General features: G+C 32.8%; 1 protein-coding gene across 1 annotated transcript in view; it reads left to right on the forward strand.

Moving 5' to 3' along the window:
- Positions 1–10,139, forward strand: part of MAN2A1 (mannosidase alpha class 2A member 1) — a 108,301-nt gene extending 98,162 nt beyond the window's left edge. The window contains exons 20-22 of the mRNA XM_084225816.1: positions 2,064–2,258; positions 6,745–6,855; positions 7,192–10,139. Coding sequence (XP_084081942.1) covers positions 2,064–2,258; positions 6,745–6,855; positions 7,192–7,344 — 459 coding nt within the window. The 3' untranslated portion in view covers positions 7,345–10,139. The remainder of the gene's footprint in view (positions 1–2,063; positions 2,259–6,744; positions 6,856–7,191) is intronic.
- The last annotated feature ends 1,273 nt before the right edge of the window (positions 10,140–11,412 follow it).

An 11,412-nucleotide genomic window follows, 5' to 3' on the forward strand; every position in this document is an offset into this window, starting at 1 on the left:
TGAGGGAATGACTGCACTTTTTCTGCTGGTGCAACCATCCAGAACTGACTGTCGTTCCAGATTTGGAATACAAGATTCAATATTAAATATTCACCTAAATCTTAGTTCCAAAGTGGATAATGCATAAAGACAGTGTTCCTGCGGGTGATATCACATTTAGACACAGCTGAATCAGGTCAGGATATAGTATTTGCCAGTCCTTCAAGGCTGTGCTTATCTGCAATATTTTGTTTTAAATAGTATAAAAGGATTAATAGATTATTTTATGATTCATGTGTGGTTTGTGAGATGTTTTAGAAGACCTCATTTTAAGTTCTCAGATGCAAGCAATCAACTTACTCTACATGGGAAAAAAAAAGGTGAAAGCTGAGAAAATAAATGGCAATTAAATGTTTTGACTGACTTTAGCACTTCTATGGCAACAGAGTGAACAGTGTTCCTTTAGGGGTGAAAAAATGAACTCTTCTTTGAAAGAACATGGATCTGCTCATTTTCCCTGTGTATAGAGCATGTATTCAGGCACTTGAATGGAAGACTTTTCTATTAAGCTGTGCTTAGAGCAAGCTTGCTCATACTGCAATTAGAATAGAAGAAAATCATGGCAATGAAGTCTGCCAATGATACAGAATTTTTCAAGGTAGTGAAAAAAAAAAATCAAGGCTAAATTGTGGAATTAGAAGACTCAATACTGATTAAAGATGCCATGAGATGACAGATGGAATTCAATAGAAATAAATGCAATGAGACACATGGAGGAGCAATCCTTTACAACAATCCACTTTTATCATTTGGGGGTCATAATGGATTCTTAAAAATACTAACCCTCAATGCTTAGTAGATACCAAAGAGCCAGAGTATTATTTATTACTAAGAAAAGCACCAAGAATAACACAGAAATTACCATCTTTCATTGAGTCAGGCCTGGAATGTTTTCAGTGTCTTCACTGTCAGCTGTATTTCGTGCTTCTGCAGAAATATAAATAAATATGCATACATGCAAACGCACCCCAAGACAGAAATTACTGTTATGGTTTTCTGTTGTAATCTGGAAAATAATCTTCCCCTTTGCTTTAAGTGTCTCCCATTTGTTTTTTATTTCTGTGTTGACAGGCTATCATAAAATGCAAATGTAATGTATCAGTGCTTAAGACACTATATTTTCAATAAACTTTCTGCAAAGTTTTCGGTAAATATGAACAACAAGCAGGGATATATCTGATTAAGCATGCAAGGGAAAAATAAGAGCAAAAGAAGTTTTCACTTCCATTTCTACTGTTATCTTCACTGACATTCTAAAATAGAAATTACTTGTTTAAAGTCCTTTTGTTTTCTTTTCTTCGCTTCTCTGGAGCTTTAACTGGTTATTGTGAATATGTAAGATTTGGTCATCTCAGGTTTGTAAGGCAGCCTCTGCAGCCAAGTAAAAACAGTGCAAATATAAAACTTTGGAAAGTGCAAAAATTGTAAAATATTGGGATAAAATACCTTTGGTTCCTGCTGGCGTGACATTGAAATAAAATTTTTGGAAGAAATCTTTTGCAATGCAGACCAAGACAAAGATGCTAGCTGCTATTTCTTCCAGCAACAGTTTGTGAGACATAGATTTAAAATAGAAAGAGGGATTTGGGATAAAAGTTGGAGAAAGCAAGAAATGCAGGTTATAAAATAATGTGGAAAAGGAGGCCCGCAAAAGGCATCTGCCCCTCTCCATATACAAAGAGATACTGAATAAATAGGAGCAACTTGCTAAAGTAGTAACTAATTTATTTTTTCCAAACTGTATTGTTCAAATATCAAGGGCTAACACAGAAGCAAAGGAATTTTGTAAAATTAGGTATCATCATAATTTTGAAAGATTATTGTTGATAAAACCAGCAAGTATATCTATCAATGAAAGAAAATTGACCAAAATTGGATGATCAAAATTTTCCAAAAGTAATTGGATGGGCAATCTGGAAATTAAAATTTTCTATGTAATTATTGGAATCATGTATAAATTAAGTGGGTTTCAAAATTTAGATGTGATAGCATGTTAACTTGAATCATTCTTTTGTATTTTGCAGAATGAAGAGAAGGCACCAGTCAGTTTTCCATCACTTCTTAGCCATATGACTTCTCTCTTCTTAAATCATCCTGTAATTCCAATGACAACAAATGCAGATTCAGGTGTCCCAGAGTTGATAAGTACTTTTTCTCCACTGATGTCGTCCATGCCTTGTGACATGCATCTAGTCAATCTGAGGACAATCCAAGCAAAGGTAAGGTCAAACCACTGGTTTTTGCAAACATAAGATGTAGCTTATTGATACAGTAAAAGGATCTGTTCTTGTGAAGTACTTTGTGATGAGAGGGTTTATATGATATGATAAGCTGCAGCGCGATTATCAGCTTTTCTTAATTCTGCAAGAACTGGAGACTTGTGTCATTTTGAGTAACAAGAAATGAAGGGATTGTGTTTTTTCACAACATATTAGCATGCATAATGCAAGATTCTGTCTCTGGAGGGGGTACCTTTCAATAAGTTCCCAAAGTTTAAGAGAGAACCATTCATATACCTCAACCTTTTTTATACTAGAAGAATTAAATTTAAGGTCATTAGAGTTTGTTCTGAGTTTGTTTTAAATAAAGAAATAGTTAAATCCAAATTTTATTGTTAAAATATTTTTAAGCTTAATTACAAGATCTAATTTAGTTATTCTAACAGCATCTCATGATTGGTTCCTGTGAAAACATTCTCTGGTAAGGAACCAAAACCAAACCAAACAAACAAAACCCAAACATCTAGCCAACACAAAAAAACCAAACCAACAAACAAAATACTAACAAAAAATTCAAGCAAAAAAAGGCTCTTCTGTGCTCAGTGTTTTTCTCCTGAAGAGAAGAAAGGTATGTAACCACCAGAATTTAATTTTCCCTTTCATTAACTGAAGGACTGGAACTCATTTTGCATTCTTTTCCTGCCAACTGTTCTATAAATTCTTTTCAGTTTTTCAGCTCCTTTAAAAATGTGATTATGTTAACTTTATGTTGTGTTGCAGTGCTATTCACCAGTGCTGCTAGCATAGTGTGATCCCTTTTTAATTCTGGCATACTTAGATACAAACTATTTATCCCTTTTTCTCCAGTCTCCATGATGGCTGGGCTTGTCTGTATTAACATGAGATTGTATTCTGTTTAATCTGATCTTTGTTTTGTTTTAATCTGTGTTTTAAAACTCAAACAATGTTTGCTTTCTCATGCTTTCTGTGTAAGTAGTTCAATCTTGTCTAAGCCCCTTCAGCTGTGACTGATTCTTATTCTGAATTTCAAAGTGGAAGATTTCTTGATTTTATGGGTCTTGTGCCTTTGAAAAGTTAGGAAGACCCTGATACTAAATCAAATCTTCATGTGAAGTGAGTATTTCATACTTCGCTGTGTATATTTTCATTTACTTCAACCAGCTCAGCATCACAGGTTTACTTCAGCATACCCACTTCAGGGACAGACCTTCATGAACATCTTCCCTCTCTTTTTGAGGTGTAAATCCATCCTCTTGTTTGTATGATCTGTGTATGAAAGCTGTGAAAAGACAGGCTTGCTCAGTGTCTGCTCTACAATTCAGTGTTACTACTTCTAAGCGAATTCTCTGGTTTTATCTGGGCTGCTCAGGCCCCACTGTCCCAGCTGAAACAGGACTGTTGGGGCTGTGATCTCTTCTCTGTTCACAGCTGTATGTTTCATTGATTGCTGATCGATGGCTCTTGAGCTTGCAGCATTAATGTGTCCACTTCAAAGTGAGAGCTTGCAGCAGTCACAGGATAGGAGCACTGTCATGAGAGATACAGAATGTTCTTCCCCACAGCAAAAATGGTACTATGCCTTGCAAATAACTCTGCAAATCTCTCCTCATTTTCTGCTTCCTTTCTCTTGCTTCCAAGAATTTGAATGACAAGTGACATAATTCTTTGACACAATGAATTTTTTTTTCCAGAAATTTATGCCTCTCCGCTGCTTAAACTGTTGAAGTTTATTTTTCATAATCCATTACAATTACAGAGAAGAGGGTACCAAATTAAAATAGTTGTTAAGATTTAAGGTAGAAATCAGAAAAAATATTGTTCTTCTTGTAAGATATCTCATCTTGTCGTGCAAGAGTCCAATCCATTAGGAATAAAACATTTAAAGATTTTTTTTTCTTAACACAACTCCAGCTTTTCAGAATACAGATATTTTACCTTATGTAAATAAACTGGGATTAAAGGTCTAGAACACAGTAGATCTGTCCCTTTATACTAAGCATAAATACATAAATGTTCCATGTTGCCTAAACTTTTCAGTGTGTGTCTATTAGCTTACAGTAATTGAATTTTAAAAGAGTTTAAATGTTTTTTCTTTCTCATCAAAATTTTAGAAGCATTGCCCTGGGATACTGGTTATGAGAAAGCCTAACAATTTTTTTTTTTTAAATTTTCTTACAAGGTTGCATTTTAATTCACAGAGAGCAAAATCAAATCAAACTTTGACAGCTCTTCTAAGAAAGCTTGTTAGAGATTTATTAGCACACTCTTCAGGGCTTTTTTGTTGAATAACAGTACTATGAAGTTTTGCAAGGTTAAGCATGTTGTAACTTGTTGAAAATTGAGATTGTTGCAGGTTTTCATGCAGTTAGCATGGTCATGTTTAGAAGAGTATTTGGTATAAATTAAGTTTATCCTTGCTCAGACTTTCATAAACCTTAAATGTATTTAATCTCATTTACTTAGAGATGATAGAAGAACAGGTAAGTTGAAGTAGATGTGGAGGCTGTGACAACTTAATCTTTCAGCTGCTTTGATAATGGGTTAGAACAGCTTTATTTTTATACACAGGTAAAAAAATATGTGCATGGTAGAAGGTGGAGTACTAAATCATAGATATTTACACTGACCAAAACACTTTTACTCAGGGTATCACTAATTGTGTGTTATCTTTTTGTTTTAAATCTTTTGAGTCTTAATAAGGATAATATTTAATTCTAAAAAATTGGGACATGAAATATTCATGTCATCATTTGAAATGCATGCATGCATTTTTTATGCAGATTACTAGAAGATAATTTAAGTGAATTAGAGGAAGTGTTGATACCCATTACTGTCTTGTCATTTCTAACATTAATTTACCCCATAGGAAGTCGAGCTTTTTCAGTATGAATTTTAATGTTTCCCTAATCTGATGTTTAAGCAGACAGTTTTATTTTGTGTGCATAAAAATATCTACTTTAAAGTGCAACACTGTCACAACGGTGACAATGAAAAATCAAGTCAGGTGTTACATAGTAGGAGGGGGAAAATATCACAGCTATTACCTCACTTCATGTAGAAAGTGGTACTGGTTTTTCAATAAACAGGATAAGAACTTTTTTTGCCATCAATGTTAATAAATACTAGAAACTTTTTTATCATATGCTGAATGTAGGCACTATTCATAAATTAAAAAGTTGGTTTTAGGTGGTTATAAGCTATTGTTCACAAAATCTTTTCAAGCAGAGTATTATTTGTGATTTGTAAACTATGCAAAGTTTCTAACTGTAAATGTTTTACTAAAAAATATCTAATTTCAACTCCAAATACTATTGAATAAATTTTTACTATTTTAAATGATGAACCTAAACCCACAAAGTTTATAATTTTTTTTATGATATGGAGTACTTTATACTGTGAATTTATTGTACTTTGATTCTTTGTCATGGTGTCTTTCAAAGAAGCTGGTACAAACTGATCCATGATCACTTTTATGAAATGAAATTTGTCTCTCTTAGATTAAGACCTCTTGTTTGGTGCCCCTTCAGGAGCTAATGCATCACAGAGGGTCTAATGCTTGTTGGCATTGCTTTCTTCAAGCAATAGATACATTCTGAAGTACCAAAATGAACTTTACTCATGGCAAATGCTTTTGTGAAAGTTGTGAAAAAAAGAAAACCAGAAATAAATATGAAAAAAATAGCCTAAAGAACTGGCATGGCTTTGGATAGAACCATCTTTTTTATACTCTTATTATATATATGATAAGATTAAGTGGAAGAATGTAAAACAGCAATAATTAAAGAAATAAAGTAATGTATCCTATTAAATAAGTGACTACAGTGAGTGTAGGGGTGCAGCCACAAGAAAGATACTGAGGGGCTGGAACATGTCCAGGGGAGGGTAATGAAGCTAGAGAAGGGTGCAGAGCAACTTACTCTTTAATGTGTCTTGAGGCTCAAAAGCACTGAATATCTCAGAGATAAACATAACATTTATTTCATATGTGTATCTCAGTGTACATTTTTCTATACACCTTAAGCTGAGTTAGAGAGCATTTTTTCTATATGAAAGTTTGTTCAACATAATGCCATTGAATATGTGAAACTGAGTATTGCTGTTAACATAAGATTTCTAGTGTGTTTCTGTTTTGCCATGTAATTTTTGTGGGAAACCATTTAATATAGGTAGCATGATACCTACACTTCAGTCCTGAGTCATGAGTACATGTGCATCTGATGACCTTGAAATTCAATTACTTATATTTATATTCTGTAGTACGTTATATATTTCAACTCTGCCATTTACTTCTTTCTATGTTTAGCTTTATAAAATTTTTTAAAAAGACATGACAGTTCAATCTAGGCTGATCATGTTTTAAGGTGTAAATGTCTCTATCTGCTGTATGATAAGGATAATTTTTTTTTGTGTCCTAAGATGTCTTCCTGATACGTTGTGAGTAATCTTCTATAGTGTTTCTTTGTAGGTAGATACCAAACCATCTGATGAAGCTGCTCTGATTCTTCACAGAAAGGGATTTGATTGTAAATTTTCAAACAGAGACACAGGTCTGCTCTGTTCTACCACTCAGGGAAAGGTATGGTTATTAATCTGTAGGATTTTTAAAATAGGTTTGGGATTTTCTTTTGGCTGGAAGCGTAAATATCATTTTATTTGGAAACAAGAAGAGTACAAATCCAAATATTTCTAGTAATTTTGAATATACTAATAAAATTATATTGAAACGTAGTGACTGCTGTCTAAAAAGATCTAAATTATTTAATCTGTGTATTTAATTGTTGACATTTAAAAACATTAAAAATTCTTGCCCTGAGAATTTCTGGTTCCTGCAAGGAGCTGTACAATTTTAAGGTATTTACTGCTTTTTCTAAATGTAGTTTTTTTGTTTGTTTTGATTTTTTTTTCCCTCTAGATAAAGGTGCATAAACTCTTTAGCAAATTCAGAGTGGAAAGTCTTACGCCCACATCTTTATCTTTGATGCATTCACCTCCAGATGCCAGAAATATAAGTGAAATAAATATGAGTTCTATGGAGATAAATACGTTCCGGATTCGGCTGAGATGAAATCCTGCTTTAATACTCAGATAAAGAAGAATCTGCAATTGTATCTCCTCTGAGTTTTGTGTGCAATAAGAGGCACATAAATGTTATTCCAGCTTCTGGATACTGTGAGAAAAAGATGCATTCAATAATTTTTTTTTTTGACCAACACAATGAAAAGCCATGTTGCAAGCAACTTTTTTTTTTTGTTCTGATTTTTTCCCCCATAAAATAACAACATCATTTTCAGTTAATACAGCAAGTGAAGAAATTTCTATGGATGTTAACCTCTCAACAGATTAAATCTCAGGTTAAATGCTAATTAATGATGTTTCTGGTGTTTTAATTTTCATAAACAGGGGATTAGATTTTAAACAGCCTTCTTTTCCTGATTCTTGATGAATTTATGTGTGAATAACTCAGTGTAAAAAGTCCTGATGCAGCTTGGAAATAAAATGGAATAAAATGTTCCTGTGTAGTAGCTAATGTCCAAATATTTGCAATCATTTATATAAATGACAATAATCTCAATTTATTCTGCAATTAATTTCAGTTTATTCAAAACAAAGGGGATTATTAATTGTGGTAAAATGAAAGCCTGCAGTACTTGTGATAAGTGATGGTAGATTTTAATACTTCTACCATTCACCTGAGTTATGTAAATAGAAAAAACTGAACCTACAAAGTAATTTTGCAATGGAATTGTTTAATAAAACTCCCATTTTGTTACTTGACACACTGGGATATGTGCAATTATTCCATTACCATGATGAGAAATGTCCATAATTATCATGAATACAAGATTTTTTATAAAACTCATTTAGATACCAGTGTTCTCTGAAATGAGTTTTCTATTTCAAGATTACCATATCAAAATAAATGTGCCTTATTTTTGATATGTCTTGTTACAATTTTGGTGTCTATGTTAATGTTTCCGGGGAAAAAGTAGTTTATATAATACTTAAGCTGTGTAACTCCTATCTGACAATGCTGGCCACACTGATCTATGTACTCCTGCACCAAGTTTGTGCTACCTTATTCTGAACATTTTGACTATTTGAATGTATTAATATGATGTTATGACATGAAACACCAACAAAAACAGAATTACTATAGAGGCTAAATTCAGCTGCTTTCAAGAAAATTGCAACTTGATGCAAAGAGTTGGTAGTAAGCAAGATATAGTTTGCAAACCCATGTGCTTGCATGTCACAGACTGTGGTGCCCTGTTAATTCCAAATCATGTGCCTATATTTTAAACATTTTACAAACTTACAACCTCACTTACATTGCCAGTGTTCATGTTACTGAAGAATGGAGACTTTGCTTTTTCCCATATTAATTCATATTTAGTACTTAAGCCATCCAAGTGTGGAAAGCATTTCCCTAAGTAGAGCTGCTGTTTACAGTTAATAGATATAAACATTCACTGGAGTATGATCCCATTTTATAGTTGTCATTTATTTTCATAGCTTCTTCTTCTGTCACTCGCTTGTGCTCTACTTTTCCATACCCTGTTGCTTATCCTCAATATTAATGCATGAAATGTCATCATAACTGGTAAAAAGATGTGCTAGCTCTAATATTGCCTCCTGTATTTAATTTCATCATTGTTGTTCAACAATTATATCAAATATCAAAGTCTATCAAATTATTTCATGTAGCTAAAGGCTATCTAAAAATAAAATGAAAGTCATACTTAGATTTTATGCATTGTCACAGGTTGGATCTCTGTTGAGATTGTGTAGGTTTTCTTAATTCAATCTACTGTGTGTTTTGTAATAATGGGAATACTTTAGTAGGATCTGGCGCAAGTTACATCAAGAATATAGGAATCACTAACCACAAATGGAAGAATCCGATAAATCCAATAAATGGATGTTTTCATGCAATAAACATGTACTGTAACTTCTTAGAAAAAGTATTTGAAAATGCTGGTTTTTGTTGGAACTTAAAGCTCAGTAGACTTACCAGCAGAAATTTCTCGTAACACTTATTTTGTTGCTTCTTCAGAATTAAAAAGCTTAAGATGCTTTTATGTGTTCTGTGCAGGAAAACATTCAAAACACTGTTTCAGTTTTGCTGGGCAGAAAAGGAAAATTTTGATGCAATAAAATTGTAAAGTATTTTGCCTCTTGAAATTGCTTTGAAAGATTCTTCATATTGCGTTGGCTCATTATTTTATCATCAATCATGGTGCCTGAATCTTCCTTAACCAGCAGATGTAATCCTCGTTCCTTTGCGCTTTTTTTTGTGTGTAATGACAGCTTTCAATTCAAGATAATTTCCTGAAATCCCTTACTAAATCAAAACTCCAGTCAAAGTCTCAAAAAAATTTTTGCTCGAATTGGTTCAGAATGTTGCTGTCAATGAGGTTGTCTTTTCCTTGGTTTGGCCTTTTGTTGGATTTTTGTTTTGCAAAACTCTTAATGAATTCTTATGCTGTTTCTTTGTGAATTGGCCATGTAATTCAATTTTATTATTTTGAGGGGTTTTTTTTCTGTTTTTATAGCTGCTGGGTTTGTAACTATTGGTTAAGAGAAGCAAGCATCTTTACCTTACCAGTATGATTATAAATACAATTCTGTGTAAGAAATGGTTTAAAACCTTGTAATTATTTTCCATACAAGAGTTGTACCTGTTCTGATTTTATGGTTTGGGGTTTTTTTACATTCCTTTATCTTAATTTTCTTTGGTTTACTTGCTCATATTGTCCGAAACAAACTGATTTCAGCTGAAGGTTTTTGATATTTTCTCTTGGAAGGTTTTATATCTTATGGGGATATGTAAAATAAGATCTCTAATAAAAGATAATGTTATTGTGAGATGTGATCAGTGTCATTAATGCCTTAGCTTTAACAATTTTTTTTTTTTTTTAATGAGAGAAACAACAAACAAAACTTCTTTGAAAAGGTTCATATGTGAGTATCTGTTGGGAATGACAATCATCTGCAGTGAGATCAAAGGTGCAATCTATTTCACAGCTGCCAAAAAAAAGAGGATAGATGCTAGCTTCAGAGTTGTAAACATGTGAGATTGCACAGCGTGGGAAGGAAATGGGCAGCTCTTTTGCAAAGGATGTCATGTACTGACTTAATAGAAAATATTAGAAGGTTTAAAATTCTACAATTTTTTTTACTTGAAATAATGTTTTATCTTTGAAGCATTGGGGAGCAATGAAACAGAAGCTGCTCTTGTAAATTAACAGACACACCATTAGAACATAGCAAGTGAAAATAACAGGTCAACTGTAATTTGACTGAACACTTTTTTAAAAAATTATATAATGCTAATATAATATTCTGTAATTGCACAGGGCAAGTTGAACAGGCATAGATGATTTACGGTTTGCTTCCCAAAGTGGTGGTGGAGCTTGAACATAATGACTTGCAAAGACAATAAAGTATGAATTTCAGTCAATGCCTGAGGCTATTTGATGTCTGGATTAACTATAAATATAAAACCATATACATGCACAAACTAAATCCCCATAATTTTAAAGCTGATGTTTCAAGATAAAACCTGAAAGGCAACTATGGGTATGAGTCTAATATAAAGAAGACCTTCACAATTTTAAAGTAATCTTATTTTGGAATCAATTAATATCAGGATGTCCATGTGGATAGAACATATTCCAGTAATAAATAATGCATTCTTTTACTATATGAAATTATGCAAACTATATTTGATGTATGCCTGCGCATTGTGCTTTAAAAAACACACAGGATCTCTCTATACATCTTTACCAATAGAGACAGTATTGCTCAGATTAAGTGGGTTATTTGTCTTGTGATGGGTTATAAAAATATGTGGTAAAATATAAAACAGAGATTCAGTTGTTTACTGTTGTTATTTTAGGCTAACTATTCTGTCATAATATAACAAATTTCAAAAATCAGCCAAAGGCATTAATTTTGTCTTCTAAAAAGGGAACTTATAAAAATTTCTCTGTAAATTAAAATATTAAGTTTTGGACCTGTCAGTCTTTCAATACACATATTTTAGGAATTAATAGATATTTAAAGTCTATATTGCATCACCTAGTCTTTGTACACCAAAGCATCGGTAGTGCATGAATTCCATTACTCCCCT

This window comes from Fringilla coelebs (genome assembly GCF_963513975.1).
Source record: "Fringilla coelebs genome assembly, chromosome: Z".
NCBI classification, from domain to species: domain Eukaryota; kingdom Metazoa; phylum Chordata; class Aves; order Passeriformes; family Fringillidae; genus Fringilla; species Fringilla coelebs.